Here is a 21,504-nt window from a genome sequence, read left to right on the forward strand (position 1 = left end):
ATTTCCTTTAATTAAGATGTATACATTTGAAACTATACTGCTCGAATACTGCTGGCAAGAACATCGAATTAATTTAGTTCCACTAGGAAAATTTGACATGTTTTCCTAGCATATAGTATCATATAGCTAAATACAACTACAAATATATTATTATTATTATTATTATTATTTATATTATATTTTTTTTGAATATATTAATTGAATTGCAAATTGAACCTCACAAATTATTTCTCCTTATTTATTATCATTCTCACCAAAATTCATACCTCCATGATTCTGATTCTTTAATCATTGAAGCACAAGGTATTTTGGTGTGCTTAGATATTCTTCCTACACATTAAGCACATTTTTCAGCTTATAGTGTTTAATTCTTGGCCATGAAACTGAATTGGATCCATAAAGTATTCATGGATAATCAATTATGGCTAAGTTATGCCTCTTAAGACTCTCTTTTGTATAGACTTGGTAATAATTCTCACATGCGGTCCCCCCATACCAAATTTGTTTCGACTGCATGCTACTGAAATAAAATTGTATATATTGAAAGTTTATTTTAAAGGGTTATTTCCAATTCATGGAGACAGAGACACAGTGATGTAAATTGGTCACTCATCTGTGCGAAACACGATATAAATGGGTTTTTCAAAAGTATCGTGCCATTGAGATTAATTATGTATACAGCCAATGAGATTTCTACATCTAAAATGTTCATTTACATTTCTAGTAGGATTTGAAGGGATTTTGAATAACACAAGAAAGAAATCGTCAAAATGTTCAAGGGCCAAAACTAGTATATAGCCTGTCATGTAAATATGTCAATGCTATAAGGAAGGAAAAATTCTCTTAGCCAACGTTTCTTTTATCCCCTGAAATTACATCTTTGTCCATGCAAAAAGTTCGGAATATAATTTTCGAGTTAAAAATAATATTCATAGTTTAAAAAGTTTGGAAATCGAAAACCAGTTCTACAATCAAACCATTAAAAATCAGTGTGATCCGACTGGTTTAACAGTCAAACCGGTGAACCAGTGAAACCAACACTAAATCGGACCAGCTTGAGATGGGTTTAATAATTAAATGAAAATTTCATAAAAAATTTGAAATGTATCCTCACCACTAGGCCAAATGAACATTTTTTTTGGCACACATTATATTTTTCAACACCTTAATGCTCTCAATTAGGCTCGACTCCTATATATGGAGGTGTAGTATGAGCGATGACATCGGCCCTCAACTCAAAATTTTGAGGTCCAATAATAATATTTATATATTGTTAATGCCTTCCAATTTAGGTCATAAGCAAACATAGCTCGGTAGGCAAGTGAATAGAACAATATTAATAAAATAATAGAAATGTGTAGATAAAAATGAATTTGTAGATAAATATTCTAATCGCTCTTGTTACTTCAAGTTCAAACTATAATTGCACACTACGAATTGCGTAAAATAATAGAAATGTGTGAGAAATTGACAACAATGCAGAGAAGGATGTGAATGAGAAAGAAATAATCATAGAATAAGAACAAAACAATAATGGAAATTGGTTAATGTTCAATGTGGTCTTCATCTAACAAAACCAACGGCACTTCACAATTGTTGTAATTCTATATTCTATATTCCGTCCGTCTTAAAATATAAGAACTAGTTGACCACTGCACGTACACCAATGCATAACTTTGATTACAAATATTTTAAATTGTTAATTAGTAAAAATTATAGAAATTTGATATTTTGAAAATACTTGTCGAAACAGATCAAACAAGATTTTATATGATAATATTTACATTTATATATCTTTAGAAAAATACGGTCAAAATAAGATATATGAATAATACATTTAGTCAAACGAAATCTTATAAAATAGAACAAAGGGAATATATTTTTATACAATGGAAAATATTACTTTTTTTGCTTAAATGCACTTTTAAATATGGAGTATATCCATGTGGGCACCGCCACATCATCATTAGAGACAAAACCAATCATCAAAATTCACATTAAAATGGGATGGGGGTGGAAACTCAAAATAAATAAATTTGGGAATCAAAAATTGATTTTTAAAATAGGAGGATTAAAACCTCATTTTTTTTATTTTTTAAATACTGGAATACAAAATTCATTTAAGCCTACTTTTTTTTTTATCATATAACTTAATGACTAAAAATTTCATTTTTAAGTGAATAAGTTGGGTATCCTACATTCGAATCTCAGCTCCTATATATATATAAAATGTAATATTCATATCAATTGAGGTAAGCTCACTGAACACGAGAAATATTACTATATAATAATTGGCTAATGCTAGTTTTTGAAATTGAATCCAACAACTTTCACTTAAGAAAAAACTCCTTCGGTGTCACTTCACTTATTTACACTTGTTCTAATTTCATATAAATGTGATATTCCCATCTATTTTATCTGAAATTTATTTATTTTTACTTTTAAGTGTGTGCCCAAATACTCTTTCCATCCAAAATTATAAAGCAACAAAAAATTCTATTTATTAAAAAAAACAAAAACATGATAATTTAAATTATTTTTTTGTATATTTTTTAAAAAATAAGTTGTATAGAAAATTATAAAAACAATTTTTTTTGTCAAGTAACTTAATAGTTAAAATTTCAATTTTTAAATTAAAATGTCATAGTAAAGGTTCAAACCTCAATCCCTGTTTTTTATAATTATAAGCAATGTCCCTACCAAGTACCAATCGAGTCATACTCAAGGGATAAACAATTTCTATGGGTTATGAAGAAAATAAAGAGAGTAAATTAATTGTAAGGTCATTGGAAAACTCAATTTGTGCATGTACACACGATGGGAATTGAGATTAGGGATGACAAAAATATTCATACTCGCAAATTTTCGCGGATAAAATCCGTCATAGATACAGGACGGATAACTTAATGGATATCCACGGATGAAATAAATAGATATTTTAATTATTCGATACTTAATGAATATGAATACGGATTTAATGGTATCCACATCCGCAGATATCCATACTTACCCGCTAATAAATAAGAAAATTCCTTAAATATCTTTAGTTATTAAATATAAAAGAGGCTTTTATATTCCGCACAATTTTATTTAGAAATGTATGTATATTATATTTTTAAAGAGAAATATATGGATATTATATTATAGTTTTGGTAAAAAAAAGAAAATGAATGTGGTGATATTGATGTAAATTGAAAGTGAAATGCATGAATATTATTATATGCTAATTTTTTTTTTCTTTTAAGAAATTTTAGGTATAATTAGAAAAAGAGTGTTGTTAACATGTACATATATTTTTTAAAATATATCATATCATCCATGAATTTCTATTAATATCCGCGAATACTTTAAAACCCGCGAATTACCCGTTTAGTGGATACAAATATCATATTTATCTAATGGAGTGGACACAGATATCATACTATGTGTGTGTTTGGATTAGTGGTAGCTAGAATTGAGTTTGGTAGAATTGAGTTTGAGAGAATTGATTTTGGTTAAAAGTTAGTTGAGTAGAATTGATTTATGTTTGGATATGTTAATATAAAAGTGATTCTCAATATTTGATATTGTTTGGATGATTTGAATCAAAATTACTTTTGAATGTGTAAATTACCAAAATAGTCTTTTAACATATATAAAATCATACTAATGTAATATTATATAAAAATCCCAATATTCCATTCCATATAAAATAAAGGGTAAATAGTGCTATACCCCCTGCAAAATATTTTTTTGAGATTACCCCCTGCAATGTCAAGATTCCTTGCGTTACCCCCCTGGCTCAACAAGTGGGCATATGACATGGACGAATCTTGACGTGGCATGACACGTGAAAATTAATTTATTTTTTATTTATTTTTAATTGCCAACTCATTAATTAATGTGAGTTTTTAATTAAAAAAATGAAAAAAAAACTTAAAAGTTGTTATATTTTTATGAACTTACTTAAAAGAAAGTTTTTTTTTTGACTAAAAGATTTTTTTTTACTACAAGTTGTTATTATATATAAAAAAAAAGATTTTTTTTTTTGACTAAAAGATTTGTTTTTTTTTTTGACTAAAAGTTGTTATTATATATATAAAAAAAAAGATTTCTTTTTTTTGACTAAAAGATTTCTTTTTATTTTTTACTAAAAGTTGTTATTATATATATAAAAAAAAGATTTTTATTTTTTTTTTACTAAAAGATTTTTTTTTTTGACTAAAAGTTGTTATTATATATATAAAATTTTTTTTTTGTTTGACTAAAAGTTGTTATTATATATATAAAAAAAATTTCTTTTATTTTTTTGACTAAAAAAATTCTTTTTCTTTTTTGACTAAAAATTGTTATTATATATAAAAAAAAAATTTCTTTTTTTTTGACTAAAATATTTTTTTTTTTTGACTAAAAGTTGTTATTATATATAAAAAAAATAATAACAACTTTTAGTAAAAAAAAAAAACTTTCTTTTAAGTAAGTTCATAAAAATATAACAACTTTTAAGTTTTTTTTTTCATTTTTTTAATTAAAAACCTACATTAATTAATGAGTTGGCAATTAAAAAAAAATAAAAAAAAATTAATGCACACGTGTCCCACTCTATTTCAATGGCATCACCCAACTCTCCATTTCTCTAGAAAATTCCATAGTTTTATAAGCATTTATGTAAATATTTCATCTTCCATTTCATTTCTAGAAAATCCGATTCAAACCTTTCTTCCTTCTCAAAATGTTCTTCTTCCAGCAGCGCTCAAATTTTGTTCTCCATGTTTCATAGACATTTGATTTGCACAGTAGGGACTGTATGTGTTGCTGTGAATGTTGATTAAATGAGTTCTTGTGGGAGTGATTGATGATAGCTGTGAAGGGTAATCTATTATATTTATTTTAGTGATTAATGGTGCTTATTTTTGTTGTTGTTGAAATTAGCCTTTTATACTTTAGCCCATTATATTTATTTTTCAACAACTCAGAAACGTTGCTGCACTCACTGCAAACAAGCGCCGCTTCTGGATTCACAGCAAATATGAAAGGTTGATTTGCAAAGTGTTGATGCTGCACTCATCTCTATTAAGCTTAATTTATTATGTTTTTTGCCCTATTCTCTCTGTTTCAACTGCAAATCTGAGAAATTAGACAGGCGAAAGATGCTTATGGGTTGGAAATTGGGGAAGAAGATAGGGGTAATTTGGTAAGTATACACAATTCAAAGAGTATTCTTTACTACTCATTTTAGACTAATACTAGTATAGAATATAGAACATCGAATTAGATTATATTTGATTTAGAATATATTCTATATAGAATATATTCTAACTAGATTATATATCTAATCTCATTTTTTCATTTTTTTGAATGTAGTGTTAAATTTTAGATATATATATTAATTAACTATTTTGCCTTCATTCCAAAAATCGAAATGTATTTCTTTAAGAGTCATAAAATGAAATAACTAAAAAATCAGTAGTCATTAAGTAACTACAAAAAAATGTGCTTTTTCGTTATTTCATTACTGGATTGAAGTCAAAACTACATAGTTATAGTTTCAACAGTGTTTTTTTTTATTTGAATGGAAACTACATATCATAGAAAATTTAAAGTTTGAATTACGTTTGCTTTTGACGCAGAAGCTCCGATTCGTAGCTTCGCCCAAACTCGCGTTTTCTCCTTTTCATAATCGCTTTATGGTATCACCCAAACATCACTGGAAATTGAAAAGTTGCGTTTGGAGAAAAAAAACGCACGTTTGGGCATCTAAACGCAGAAACAAACAGGCACTATATGCGCCCATAGATATCCATCAACATCCGTAATTGAGACTCTTCGATTGGAGTAGTAAAGACATCTCATAATTGGATCAATTTAAAGGCTAACACCCTTCCCAAAAAATAAACCATTGATCTTCTTGTAGCTAATGTCCATCCGTAAAGTGACTTTGCAATACTACTACTTTTGAACTTCAAAGATTAACACAAAATCGATCAACTTGGGGAATGGATACCAAAAAAATGGAAGAAAAATGGATAAAACACTATAGTAACCATCATAAGATACTACTTGTGGGAGAAGGTGATTTTTCTTTTGCACTATCTTTGGCAAATGCATTTGGTTCTGCTTCCAACATGGTAGCAACTTCTCGTGATTCCAAAGGTACACTATCCTATAAATTTTTTTATTTTGAGAAATGTCATTCTTATTTTTCTCTTATTTTTATTCCTTTTTTTTTTTCTTTTAAATGTGTTGAATGTTTTTATTAGGGTTATTGATAATGAAATACTCAAGAGCTTTTGCAATTTTGGAAGAACTAGAGACACTTGGTTGCAGCATTGTACATGAAGTTGATGCACATAGTGTCCACAAGCACCCAATGTTACAAAATAAAGCTTTTGATCGTATAGTCTACAATTTCCCTCATGCTGGATTTGATTTGGCTGAGAATAATTTGAACCAAATTGGGTAAGTTTTACTATTCAAATTAGTGTTAGAGGAAGAGGGTGTTGAATTTGACTAAGAGATAAGGAAATTCTGTTAGAAAAAATTTTCCACCTGAAATCCAACTGTTAGGTAAGTCTTTGAAGTATGGTGAATTAAATAACGAAGTCTCTTGGCTGGAACGTTCATATGGTGCCAGAATTGACATCGATCTAAATTATGCGGTTTAATTAGCTGGATACTAGTAGTAAAAAAATATCTAAGTCTCTAAAATAGTAAATTGTCGATAATTTTAGTTACATATAATGAAGCATTTTAAATTTTTTAAAAATGAGGAAATTAAAACTCATTTTAAAAAATACAACTATTATTTATTATTTTTAATGAGGAGAAAAGATAGTGCATCGAGTAAAAACAAGGCTGACAACATATTTTCATAATAGCTTGTGATGATAGCTTTCTCTTTGCAGTATAGAAGTGACATTTTTGTAGCTTGTCATCATAGCTTATCGTGTTTCTGTTTCCAATGTAACAATGAAACCATTATTTACACTGTGTTTAGTTGAGAGAAGAAGTTGAGAAGAGATAAAGATCTTTTTACTAAATTTTTTAATACTTCTGAACAAAGACTTTTTAGATTTATTGATAATTCAATGTATTTAGCTTATAATATAGATCAAATACATTAGGGTCATGCTAAACAGTGCCCCCGGGGCACTTGTTAAGTATACCTAAAAAGGAAATAAAAAATAAAATTTATATTGAAAAGACAACTTTTTGTACTTTTGAGGTATTGAATGTATGCATTTCGAGACAAAATTTCTATTTTAACATGCTTAACCAGTGCCCCGGGGGCACTGTTTAGCATTTTCCAATACATTATATTGTTTAAAAAGTAATTTTTCTCTTATATTTAGGATCGGAGGAAGTACAATTTATAATTATAATTGATAAGTTTCCTTAAAAAAAATTATAATTGATAAATTTTTTAAAATAATTATTATATAGAAGACAATATGTCATTGATAAAAAATTCAACCGATTTGTGTTAACTAAATTTTAACCGATAACTTTTTTTAATGAAACTATCATACATGACACGATTTATCACTAATGAAATTATTTTTGTTTTCATTAGTGAGAAACGTTTGAGGGAATTCGAGTATGATTCTTGGTGGGAACAATTCCATACCCCGCGGATGAACTCTGAATCACCGAGGTCATTTTCTTTTGAAAATCAAAGATTAAAAGAAATTAAAAATAACTACCATGTTCAATTTTTTTATAGCATCATGTTAAACGGTGCATCCGGTACACTTGTTAAACGTATTAAAAAACGAAATCATAGACAAAATTAATGTTTTTTTTTTTTTGACAAGAGACAAAATTAATGTTGAAAATGTAACTTTTTACAATTTTAAAATATTAAATGTATAAATTTCAAGATACTATTTAACTAGTGTTTGAAGATACTGTTTAACATTTTCATTTTTTATATTGTACTTGTTAATTTCTAGCGATATATTATGTATATTTTCATTTTTTATGTATAAATGGTATTTGAGAGATAAGATTCTTTCATCAATTTTTTATTTTTTATGACAATCAATACATTGGATTTGGATTAATGAACTTTTTCTAAGATGGATTGAATAACTCACACATACAAAATGAAGTGACAGAGATTCGAATCCCGATCATTACTTCCGATCTAGTAATTTCAACATTTCAACCAGTTGAGCTAGGATTTGTGGACTAGGGTATGTACAATTATTTTACTAGTAAGGAATTAAGAAATGAAATCTCTGAAATAGTAAATTGTTGGTCATTTTAGTTACATAGAAATTCATAATGAAGCATTTTAAGTTTTAAAAAATAAATCGTCAAAATAAAATAGTTTAAAAAAAATTAACAATGGATTGTTTTAAGTGGAAGAGTGTTGGATCTCTTAAACAAGTAGTCAAATGTTTGATTTCTGACTTTTGTGTATGAAAGAAATTTAGTTGAGAGGAGAGAACTTAGCTTATGTGTCTCACAAATTCTTCGACAGAAATTAGTCACGGTTAAATGACGATGAAAACTTCAAGTACAACTCACATCATAAAATACTATAAATATTTGGCATGTTATAGATATTTTGACATGTTGGGGGCGCAAGTTTGAAGCTACAATTGCCCACTTCTTAACTCTTGGTTTGAATATGACTTTTGGTTGGGACTAAAATGACATTCACTTGTAATGTCAGAGGCTATATTTAGGATTTGCTGAGATTAATTAAAACTTGAAATATTTAACACAATATGTACATAATTGTGTTGTTATTTTCAGGCTTCATCAAGAAGTGGTGTTGGGATTTCTAAAGAGTGCAAAGAAGATGCTAACAATTAATGGTGAAATTCACATTACACACAAGAATAACAAGCCTTTTTCTAAATGGGAAATAGTAAAATGTGCAGAGAAAATTGGTTTGGTCTTTGTTGAAAAAGTCCCATTTAAAATAAGTGATTATCCAGGTTATGTAAATAAGAGAGGCTCAGGAGAAAATTGTGATGGAACTTTTCCTATTGGTGATTCAAGTACTTTCAAATTTTCAAAACCAAAATATGTTAGTAAAATTATGTTGGTATCTCAAAATCTTTCAACAAGACATCTTCATAGGCCACTAGACACTTGGTACTATTAGTTCCTCTGCAATTCTCAATCTTTCAACAAGACATCTTCATAGGCCACTAGACACTTGGTACTATTAGTTCCTCTGCAATTCTCAATCTTTCAACAAGACATCTTCATAGGCCACTAGACACTTGGTACTATTAGTTCCTCTGCAATTCTCAATCTTTCAACAAGACATCTTCATAGGCCACTAGACACTTGGTACTATTAGTTCCTCTGCAATTCTCAATCTTTCAACAAGACATCTTCATAGGCCACTAGACAAGTACTTTCAAATTTTCAAAACCAAAATATGTGAAAGCAATTTCTTTGGGGCTTCTAGTTGTGTTAGAAGACCCGGATTCAGTACAGTTGAAAAATTATGTTAGTAAAATTATGTTGGTATCTCAAAATCAAAACTGTTGTAGGATTGATTCCAAAATGGAAGAAAGATGGATAAAACATTATAGTAGCTGCCACAAGATATTGCTGGTTGGAGAGGGAGATTTCTCTTTTGCACTCTCTTTGGCAAGGGCATTTTGCTCGGCTTCCAACATAGTTGCAACTTCTTTTGATTCGAAAGGTACATCTTCAAACCTTTTGTTTTTAGGATAATTTATGACTTTGGTCTTTATAATATAGGATTCTCATGGTCTATACGAGTATAGTTCAACTGATAGGGACATTGTAGTATATAAGGTTGGAGTTCGAACTTTTTATACATTTTGATCGTGGTGAATGTTTTTATTAGTGTCATTGCAGGTGAAGTACTCAAGAGCTACAATAAATCAGATAGAACTAAAGAGGTTCGGTTGCACCATTTTGCATGAAGTGGATGCCCTTACCATGGACCAACACCCGTTGTTGCTAGGGAAAATATTCGATCGCATAGTCTTTAATTTTCCCCAGGATATAGGATTTGCTTTTCACAAAATTCAGTAAGTTATTTTCTTCGTTTCTAATTCAACTTAATTAAGGTCTTTAATTTTAATCTGGTGCTCCGATATTACCAAATATTAGTCCATAACATTTTATATATCTATAAACTCCATGTAAGAAGGATGACAAACATATCTATTTTTAAATGTCCAGGAATCACCAGAAGTTGGTGTTGGGTTTTCTACAGAATGCAAGGAGGATGCTAAGTCGCGACGGGGAAGTTCATGTGACACTAAACTGTACCTATCCTTTTAATAAATGGGAAGTAGTGAAATTGGCAAAGAAAGCTGGTTTGGTATTGGTTAAGAAGGTGCCATTTAAAATGCAAGAATATCCATGTTACACTAATAGAAGAGGATCTGGACTCAATTGGGATGGAAAGTTTGATGTTGGTTATTATTGTAGCACCTTCAAGTTCTCGAAAGCAAAAAATGTTCAATCTTTTGTGGCAATATCAGAAATATCAGTAGACCCAAATTCACTGCAGTTAAAAGATACAAGTGAATGTGAATTGAAGTTGTCGAGTAAAGATCAGATGGTTCGCGTTTCAACTTCAACAAATTTGATTGAAACCACTATTTATTCTCCGATCAACACCACAACAAATTCAAATTCAAATTTAATCTCAATGTGCACAATTTTATGAAGAAGCGAAGAATGCATACTCTAAAATTTAGACCAAGCTTTCAAAAAAAAATGTACACCAAAAAACATTTATCTTTGCAATGTTGAAGAATGTTTGAGTTTGTGAAAGAAGCAACTTGTAATTAGTCCTGCATTTCTTTGATGAAATATCGGTCTATTTCGATATATTTTGTCATGTCATGCTGAATAGGATTATGAACAATACTTTGGTGAAATTAAGACTTTATTTTTGGGTGAGAAGATTCTGAGCAATATCACAAAACAAATTTATAGGACCTTCACACTTTATCTTTTAGCACAAGTTTCACCGATAATCTCTCAAATACTCTTTTTCAAAAAATAATCTCTCAAATATTCCTAGTGACATATGAATTTGTTGTAATTTATACGGAACATATTATTTTACTCATTAATATAAATCATATTATTTTAGTAATTTATACATAGTACTATATAGTGTTTTTTTTTTTTTGGTAAATTCTAATATGGACCACTTCATCAAGTGGTCTATGGTGGACCAGTCATGAATAATATTATAACGAATACAAAATTTACTGTTGAATTGAAAGTTTATATCATATAGATCATCAATAGAAAAATTTATAAAATTTGAAAATCATTTGATATGTTATTGAGACAAATCAAGATTAACAGTTTATTAAATAACGTAAATCTTGGTGGGTCTCAATAACATATTAAATAATTTTAAAAATTTTAAAAAAAATTTATGAATGATCTATACGATATAAACTTTCAATCCAACATTGAATTTCGTAAATTTCCTAATCGGTAGATCACTTGTCCATGGACCACATTAGCCTAGTTTTTTTTTCTTTCTTTCTCAAATATATAGTGTTTATTGTGTTATCGTGTGACAAACTCACATTAAGATTTCAAATCTATAAAATTATGTGACCTTTCTAACATTTTATTTCATATTAAATATTATTTAATAAATTCAACACAATTACAACTTACTACCTCCGACCCAAAACCCCTTTTACAATCAACCACCAAGTCCCATCCAATACGCTATCTCCTGATCCAGCATGTGCTCCCACCGACGACATTCCGGCGAGCTTGGTTATCTGTCAGTTTCATGCCTTAACCTCCTTCATCTGCTCTGCCATCACAGCCTTTGCATTTAGAAATGCCTCCGGCCCTACTCTCAGCTTTGGCTGCCGTACTATGCTCATCCTCTCAGATATTGGATTTATTCTCGGGGTGGCATTCCTTCTGTCCGTCATTGTTGACCTCGCTCAGATGAAGCTTGGAACACTCTCTTGCGGCAGCTCTTCGGTCACTTTGGCTGCTGTTGTTCCCCTTCTCATATTTGCTCCTTTGTCGCTTTTGTTTCTCATATGGCAGCTTAAATAGTGGCATGAGACATGGTGGTTGATTGTAAAAGGGGTTTTAATTATATATATGTGGGTTTATTTTAAATAAATAATGTCATTTTCGTGTTTAAGTGTGTCAGTATCCGTGTTGTGTCAAGTGTTCGTGTGTGAGTCTATGTTTTATAGTTTTCTATTCTGCTGTGTAATATCATTTCAAGTTGAATTAATGATGGATAGTTTTTATTTGAACAAGTGTGATTCATTATAATATAGTTGTGGAATCTTGCAATTTTTTTTGTGTGTTCTCAAAGTTGAATTGGTTCTACTTTTACTTATTTATATTATAAATTTGAATTTGGCTTATTTATTAATTTTGACATCAATGGAACATAGGTTAGGGAAACTCTTAGTACATGATTAGGGAAAGCTAATGAGGATTTATGGAACCAGGTTAACTTAACTTTCTGATCAATGACCAGTTTAGCAATAACAATTTACAATCACGAGTTGAACAATGAATTTTACTATCATAACAATTTACTATATATTATAACTACTCACTTGAAGTAATGTTTATAAATTTGAGTTGCTTCTCTTAAAGAAGAATAATCATACTGACCAATAACGGAGCCAGAAATTTTGAATAGTGAAGGCACGAGTGCGAAGTAAGTAAAATCTGATCAATAATCATTTTACTAGAAATTAAACTTGGATTCTTCCAAATGATTCGTCATAGGATGATCTCATTAACTACTTGAAGTCAATTACTTGGTTTAATTGTTATCTACATTTACTCTTAATATGCAAACGTTCAATTATTTTATCATTTTCAATATCAATAAAAAAATCTCTGTATATTCCACCAAAAAAAAATCTCTGTATAAGTAACTAAACAATCATATAACTAAAAAAAAAATGTTTTTATTAATGGATCCAATTTTATGCTTCTACGTTCATCACGTGCTTGAAAATTAGATAGTAATGAATGCTTTGAACTTGACTTTTTTTAAAAAAATTATCCGCACTACTTATTACTAGAAATAAAATATAAAAAAAAACCACAATTTAAACTATACACTATAGATGGTGAGTGATTAGATTTAGGGGAAAAAAATATACTCACATACACATTTACTACTTCATTGATAAAAGCTATTTTTTTTTCTTTTATTTGTTTTACATTATACACAAAAAACAAAGGGAAAATGATGAAATAGAGAATTAGTAGAAAGAAAGAAGAATGCACATGATAACAAAAACTATTTACTTTTTCTTTTCATTGTATTTTATTGTGTAATCAGTTGTGTGCTATGTGTTGTGTTGTGGGTGTCAACTTATACTAAAATTCTCAAAAATTAGTGTACTGTAGGCAGATGTGCTATGTGATGTGGGTGTCAACTTATACTATATAAAAGAAATTCTAAAAAATTAGTGTAGGCAGGTGCCCCCATATCCTTGTAACTTGTAAGTGCCTCCGTCCCTGATATTAACTAGTCTTTTCTCGCCATCTATATACGCACGCGCACACAGACACACTCTAGTTTATATCATCAATAGCCAAGACTCGAGAGGATGGGCCAGCTGTTTTATGGGGGGGGAAGAACGATGAATAATGATGAAAACTTCACATCTCTATAATATAATAAAATAAATAAATAACATCGGGGCCCAAATACAACTCACATCATTGGGCACAAGTTTAAAGCCATAATTGCCCACTTCTTTAACACATAGTTTGAATATGACTTTTGCTTGGGACTATAAATATGACATTCACTTATAACGTCAGAGATTATATTAAGGATTTGTTAATCAGATTAACTAAAACTTGAAATATTTAACACAATATGTAAATAATTATATATTAAGATTGTTGGTGTTTGTGTTGTTATTTTCAGGCTTCATCAAGAAGTGGTGTTGGGGTTTATAAGGAGTGCAAAGAATATGCTAACAATTGATGGTGAAATTCACATTACACACAAGAATAACAAGCCTTTTTCTAAATTGAAAATAGTAAAATGTGCAGAGAAATTTAGTTTGGTCTTTTGTTGAAAAAGTTCCATTTAATATAAGTGATTATCCAGGTTATGTAAATAAGAGAGGAACAGGAGAAAATTGTGATAGAACTTTTCCTATAGGTGATTCAAGCACTTTCAAATTTTCAAAACCAAAATATGTGAAATCAATTTTTTTGGGATTACCTATTGTGTTAAAAGACTCAGATTCAGCACAGTTGAAAAATTATGTTACTAAAACTATGTTGGTAACTCAAAATCAAAAGGATCTTAGGATTTGATTCCAAAATGGAAGGAAGATGGATAAAACAACTAAATTAAGTTTGGGGGAAAGAAATTTATGTTTCCATTTTACTATGTATGGACTATTAAGATGAAGAACTTAAAAACTTGATCATTTCACAGGCATGCATGTCAATGTTTATGATATGATCTTAACAATTTTTTACATTTATCGTGATTAAAATTATGGCCACTATGGCAAGTACACCAAGTGTGATTAAAATTATGTACACAAAGTGTTAAGCACCATCAATTCTCATTGGAAAGATTTCATACGACAGCTAAGCATCATCAATTTTCATTGCATGGTTTAACCAATTAAAAATCGATAATTAGAAATCTAGCAATTCTCAAGTCTGTTGATATGAAAAATAAACACATTCCCTCCGTGGAAAAGTTGTCGTTTTGGGTGGAAATTTCAGACGAATTCTACCAGTAATATCCAAAGGTACAAGGCCAGAAGTTGTTCATACTACTATCGATTCTCCAGTTCTTTGGGATTTTTGTGAAGCTTTAACATTGAGTAAAAACACGAGGCTTTTCAGTGGTGCTTCAAGTACAGGCGTTGAACAAAAGAGATTGTTTTCTGAATGAGTTTTGGGTGTCTGCGAGGGAGAAATTGGAGATAGCAACGACGGTTATTTACAACTTGATATTCCATTAGATTTACTGATTCCAAATTCAGGTGATCTCTTGCTTCTATATCGTTGAAAGCACATATCCACATATTTTACAAAACATGAAAGATACAACATATTTCCAAAATAGAGCTATACTAGCTCCTAAAAATTCCGTAGTCGAAATAATAAATGATTATATGTTGGATTTAATTCCTGATGAAGAAAAAACATATTTGAGTTATGATACTCTACTCGCACACAACGTAGATGATCAAGTAGTGGATGATGTTCACACTCCCAAATTTTTAAACATGATTTCTACGTTGGGGCTTCCAAATAACAAGTTGAGACTTAAAGTTGGAGTTCCAGTTATGCTATTAAGGAATTTAAATAAAAAATTAGGATTTTGCAATGGAACAAGACTTACTATTACAAGAATGGGAAAACGTGTTCTTGAAGGAAAAATTATTTCAGGAAGTAATATTAGCGATCAAGTTTTCGTAAGAATTCCTTTTAATTTTCAACGGAGTCAATTTTTTTCATTTCTTTTGCGATGACTACTAATAAGAGTCAAGGACAATCTCTTAAGCATGTTGGGAAATATATATTTCGTCGCAGGGTTTTCACATGGTCAGTTGTTTGTTGCGATTTCAAGAGTTACTTCTAGAGAAGGATTAAAAATATTGATTATTGACATGGTTCAGTGATTAAAAATATTGATTAAAAAAACTAAAATAAATTCAAACCCAAACAAATTCATACCCACACATTAGAATTTATTTGGGTTTTTTTTTTAAGAGTTTAATTTATTTTAGTTTGTTGTGTTTTATTATGTTTTTCTTTTTTAAATTAAGGTTAATTAAAATAAAAGGCAAATGGACATTAAAAAATCAACAAATTATTAAATATTGTACTCATAATCCCACATCATCATATTTAACAGATATTTAACGTTTTGAACCTAACTGACTAACAAATTTAACATTCAGGGAGTTACAACACTACAAATTAGTGTAAAACTCTTCAAAATAATTTTCTTTTTATCGAATTTACAACATAAAAGTAAACTCGAAAATACCAACAACACAAACTCTACAATGACAAATACCATGAAAAAATTGACGAACTATTACATGCACTTTGGAAACCATCACAATCATCATCAATTACCAGGAAAAATGGATTTTCCCACTTGCAATTTGTGAAGCATGATATGTTTAAGAGATTTGAGAATGTTAAGATGATTTGTTGAGAGGTGATTAGTAGAATAAAACTTGACTTTAAGAAGTGATTTAGTTTTATTAAAACTTGGATAACTAATCTTAGATTGTGTTTTGTAAGTAAGGTGATTGATGGTAATCTTGGAATGGAGGAAAAAGATGAAAAATTAACTTTGTTCTTCTTTTCAATATGAAAGAGGTTTTGTTATCATTTTAGTCCCTTGCCATGTGGACATTCCAATAAGCATATGATGTAGCAGAAAAAAATGGACATATCATTAGAGTTAACACCAATTTAACGTTTTGGACTATTTTAACTAATAGAAGTACGAATCAGGGACTATAAAAAATTTATAATTGATTTAAGTAATTTTTACTTTAACGTGGGTTGTTTATAAAGAACAAAAAGTTGACCCCACATATTAATATAGCTAATTCATGTTCATTTTCATAATGATATAAATTATTATTATTATTATTATTATTATTATTATTATTATTATTATTATTATTATTATTATTATTATTATTATTATTATTATTATTATATGTTTGAAGTTGGCTTAGTTCACGTTGGTTATACTGTGGCCGTAAACTAAGTTTTAGTTGACCACTTGCCATGTCATGCTTAGTCCAATGCACAATTCTTTATAGCACAATTCTTTATGCTTCTGTATTGGACTTGGGTCGACCCAACTTGCTAACACACACACTTCCTCCCTCTCCTCCAGCTCCATCAAGGTCGTGCCAGTAAGGTCTGCATCTCGATCTCAGTCATCGGCATAGGAGGCAACACCACTTGTGGTGGCTGAGGAGTCCTCCTACTGCAGCAGCACTGTGACACAATTGAAACAATCGAAACTAAAACCAGAGCAACCATGAACCCGACAACGAGCCAAATAACACATGATGGAGTTTGGTGGGGGTTGTAGTCAGGGTCGTCAAATGTAAAAGTCGGTAATATGCTATCCGGTGGCAAGGGGGAGGCGATGTACTTGGGTGGGAAGGTGGGAAAACTCTCAAATTTGTTGCTCATTCTTATTTTTAATTGACTCTCAAATGCTACTTGACAAATTGTGAAAAAGGAGGATTGATCTACTGTTGAAGCAAAATTTCTCAGCATGTCCTTGGTCCATTTCATCTTCAGTGTGGTGTCTTGTCTTTTTGTTTGTTCTTAATTTGTTCTTCACAACACGTTCGCGGTTCATAATTCTAAAGTACATTCACAGTGGGACCAAATAATGTGATCATCATTATTCATATTCAGATTACTAGTATTATTATTTTTTTTTTACAAAACATTACTACTATTATTGTTCATCGACAAACTATATTCTTTCTTGAGTCAAAAACTAACAAACAAACACTCCATATACTAATAATAAAAATAGTCTATATTCATTTTGTTGCAAACTTGGAGTTGGATGCATATGCATGTGCCTAATTGCCACTTTCGACTTTTTTGTTTTACAATTGTTTTTATAGGAAAATAATACATAAGTAAATTTAGATTGTCTAATATATTTTACTAGAAAAAGAAAAAAACAGACATTTACATAATATATATGGCCCCCTGCATTATATATATATATCTTGTTTGCTAACAGTGTAGCCATTTATTAACGTTCTTACAAAATATTCTACTAAACAATGTCTCACTTATATGGGGAGCTAGATAGATATTTTATCTATATATTTTATAATAAGTGTTTCATTACTACTTTTCTTTTTCTTCACTATATCATTATTTATTGAATTTTATAATATAAGGATGTTTTAATAAATAATATTAATTTTATTGTAAAATCAATAAAATTAGTCATTTTCTTAAGAATTAGCACACAATCTAAATGCACAAAATTTTGTTTTGTTAATATATTACTATTTGACTTCTTCAAAAAAAATTATTATTAGGTGAGTGACCCTACTTAAATTTGCATAATTAGTAGGACTATCTCTATTTTTAAATATAGAACTCTCTTAATTTTTTTCTTGTCCCTTTGTGTGAGATCCATTTTAAATGGTGATAGTCTGATAGAGATATGGAAAATGGCTGATATGATATGTATTCACGTGACACATGGTTGAATGAAATGCATCACAACTAAGATTTTCTATAATTGCCAGTTTCTAGTCCTCTTTTCTTTCTCCAATATTTGAAACAAACAATATTATGTGCATTAATTGATTTTTCCATTTTCAACTAAAGCAAAAAAAATCATCAAATTTAGGAGAATCTCAAGAGCAACTCAAAAGACTAAAATAAAATAAAAAAATTTAATATTCACCACAATATAATATAGTAACTAACCCACTAGGTTAGTCTAGTGGTGTTGGATTGGATCCTTGGAGTATGTTCCTCTCAAGTTTTTAGGTTCGATTCCCCTAGTACCGATTTCGGTGAACTAAGTCCATACAGAGAAAAAAAAGACTCTCACTTTAAATAGTCAATAAAGGAATTAGTTAACGACATAACGTATTCTAGTTTCTTCTTCGCTATTCTACTCTGTTTTTCACAAAGATCCCTTCTTCCTTCTTCTTCATCATTCACTCTTCAAAAAATATCTCAACCCTTTATTCTTTCTTCATTCATCAATTTCTTCTTCAAAATCCTCAACAATGTTCTTCTACAACCTTTTCTCCCGTTTCTCAACAACCATTTCCTGAACCTCACTTCTCTCTACTCAGCGAATTCCCCAACAACAATTCCATAACTTCTCCAATCAATTTCATTCCCTAATCATTCCTCAATCTACCAACAAGGTTCATTTCTAAACTTGCTAATCAATTTTCATTTTTTCCTATTTTTTCATGTTGTAGGATTTTTCCTAAACTTCTTCTTCTTAAGTCTTAAGCATATACACAGTACCCTTTCTTCTTCAAACTCTGTTTTTCAATAAATATAATCCCTCTTTTTTCTTCTTCTTCTTCTTGTTGTTATAATGTCATTGCTCACTTTCACCTTCAGTGGGCCGCCGACGAGTATATCACCGGCCTCCTTCCCTGAGCCACCCGATACTATATTACCGACTTTCACATTTGACCACCCTGACTCCAACCCCTACCGACCACCATCATGGGTAGTTGGGCTCATTATCGGGGTTTTGGGTTTTCTGGTTTTGATGGTGGCTGTGGCAGTTCTGTGCTGCTACAGGAGGAGGAGTTTAACTCCTCAGCCACCACCAGTGGTGTTGCCGCCTGTGCCCATGACTGAGATTCAGATGAAGAGGTTGATGGCGCGACGACCTTGATGGAGCTGGAGGAAGTGACACAGTAAAATCTCCTAATAATATATTGTAGCTATTTATTTATTTCATCTCTAATTTAATTTGGCCTCTAGGACTTAGTATAAATAAGGCCAATCTCCATGTATTTTCAATCAAAATTTGTAAGAATTATAAGTAGTTATGAAATTCCATGTATTGTGTTTAAATCTCTGTTTTATTTATCATTATTATGATATTTAAACGAGGATATATAGTACTTTCTTATTTTGCTGTAAACCTTGTTAGTAACTTAGTATAATAATCATATTTTAACTTGAAAGTAACTGCAAGCTTCTTATACCAATGAAGAGAATTCTTAATATTTTCCTCCATTTTTGCCATATTGATTCTCACCGTGACTCATTTTGCGTACTGGTTTTTGTTTGTATCTTACAATTTTTTTTATTGTACTTGCCAAGGTTTTTATTGTACAATTTTTGTTTGTTTCAAGCTTAATAAACACTTGTATAGGATTATGCTACATGTACATGTATTTAGCAGTTACCATGACTCTGATGTAAAGATGTTAACAGTTACATAATGACAGTTATTCAGTTTAATTAAATCATGTATATTTGGTATTTCCTTCAGACTACTTGTGTAAAAGATCAGTTTAATTCCTCAATTTTAATATATTCCGGTCCAGTTAGACCTGCTCTTATTGATATTCTAGGTAAATCAATATGGGGTGTTATAACTTATTGAGAACCTTGTAATGATGAGGAAGACTTTGCATGATAATTAAGTTTCTCACCTTCTAAATTAATTCTTTTATGATTCAAATAATAGTTTTATAATATCTTCACGAAGAATATGATACCATTTACCATTGTTGCAATTTTCTAATGCTACTCTGATTCTTTTATGTTGAGAAGGTATGATGCACTTTTTGGTGTGAGTGATTTATTATGTGATTATTGTTCTTTCAACAAAAACTCAAGTGAAAACATATAGATCTGGAACATTAATATAGATATAGGCCAAGTGATGCAATAATGATACATAGTAGTTAGATAACGAATGACTTGGGATAATAAGGGTGAGAGTTACACTTGATTGATATTTTGACAAACCTTAGACTAGAGGGGCAATGATGTTACTCATGTTATTGTGGAGTTGAATAAAACATTATCACGACTTTCACTGTCAATATTAGATTTTTTATAATTTAGGCATGGTCATGAAATACAATGGCTTTTTCCTTCTAGTCTAACATTTTCAAGCTAGTTGTGATGCATCATGCATGTAAAGAATTGTATGTTATATATTGCATTGTGAACATGTTTCATTATGTGTTTCTATGACTTTTGTGATCCCATTGATGCATGTTGTTATGAGAGTTTATCTACTTCTACATAACATATGCCCTTGATGACTTTTTATTTTATTGAGCTATTTTAGTATCCATGTGTGCAGTTTTGGAATGTATCTTTTCAATATTTTTGAAAATTCATATTTTTACCAAGTATAAAATATTTTTATGTAGACTTAATTTCACTTTGAACTCTTCAAGTATCGCGATTTTTGCACACCACTTTTTTAAACAACTTTAACCTCATATTTTCCCCTTTGTGATTTAATAGTCTCCTTTCCAAAGTTTCCACAAAACAATTATACTTTTATATTATGTAGCAATTTTATTTAAAATTAAGAGATAAATAAGTTTTTGGTCCCTATAAATATCTCAAATTTTATTTTTAGTCTCTCTAATTTTTTTTATCAAGTTTGGGTCCTTGATTTTAAGTAAACTCATGTGTATCCTTCATTTTTTTTTCTTTCAAGTGACCAGCTTAGCATTTGGTAGTACATATCTTCATTAATAATTATTCTTTATAATTGCAATAAGGTTCAAAATTGAAATTTGAAATACCTTGTGCCTATTTAGGTAAATGAATATACATTATGAATATCGACATATTCTTTATAATTGCAATATGGTACAATATTCACTAAATTATATAGTACTCAGTATCACTTGTGATTTGGTTTTGGTATGAGTATAGTATAGCCAATAGCTGTATAGATGATAACTGTGCTATTCTGCAGTTGCACTATTTTTGGGGCCACTGGTTTTCATGTCCTTTAGTGAATTGTGTGCTTGCATACAAATATAA

General features: G+C 29.8%; 1 protein-coding gene across 3 annotated transcripts; it reads left to right on the top strand.

Annotated features, from left to right (window-relative positions):
* Positions 1–4,577: 4,577 nt before the first annotated feature.
* On the top strand, positions 4,578–10,916 carry LOC123920427 (uncharacterized protein At4g26485-like). Of its 3 annotated transcripts, XR_006813669.1 has the most exons (7): positions 4,578–4,850; positions 4,956–5,173; positions 5,610–6,132; positions 6,240–6,438; positions 8,743–9,649; positions 9,818–10,004; positions 10,159–10,916. XR_006813669.1 is itself a non-coding variant. In XM_045972683.1 (6 exons), exons 2-4 carry the CDS (start codon positions 5,976–5,978, stop codon positions 9,095–9,097), a joined length of 711 nt encoding a protein of 236 aa, XP_045828639.1. In that variant the 5' UTR covers positions 4,584–5,173; positions 5,610–5,975; the 3' UTR covers positions 9,098–9,649; positions 9,818–10,004; positions 10,159–10,887. The 3 variants fall into 3 exon arrangements, 2 of the variants coding, with proteins under 2 accessions (XP_045828639.1, XP_045828638.1); XM_045972683.1 differs by having other exon boundaries at positions 4,584–5,173; positions 10,159–10,887; XM_045972682.1 differs by lacking the exons at positions 4,578–4,850; positions 4,956–5,173 and having other exon boundaries at positions 5,764–6,132; positions 9,829–10,004; positions 10,159–10,860.
* Positions 10,917–21,504: the final 10,588 nt, after the last annotated feature.

The sequence above is a fragment of the Trifolium pratense genome, linkage group LG4, assembly GCF_020283565.1.
Source record: "Trifolium pratense cultivar HEN17-A07 linkage group LG4, ARS_RC_1.1, whole genome shotgun sequence".
Taxonomy (NCBI): Eukaryota; Viridiplantae; Streptophyta; class Magnoliopsida; order Fabales; family Fabaceae; genus Trifolium; species Trifolium pratense.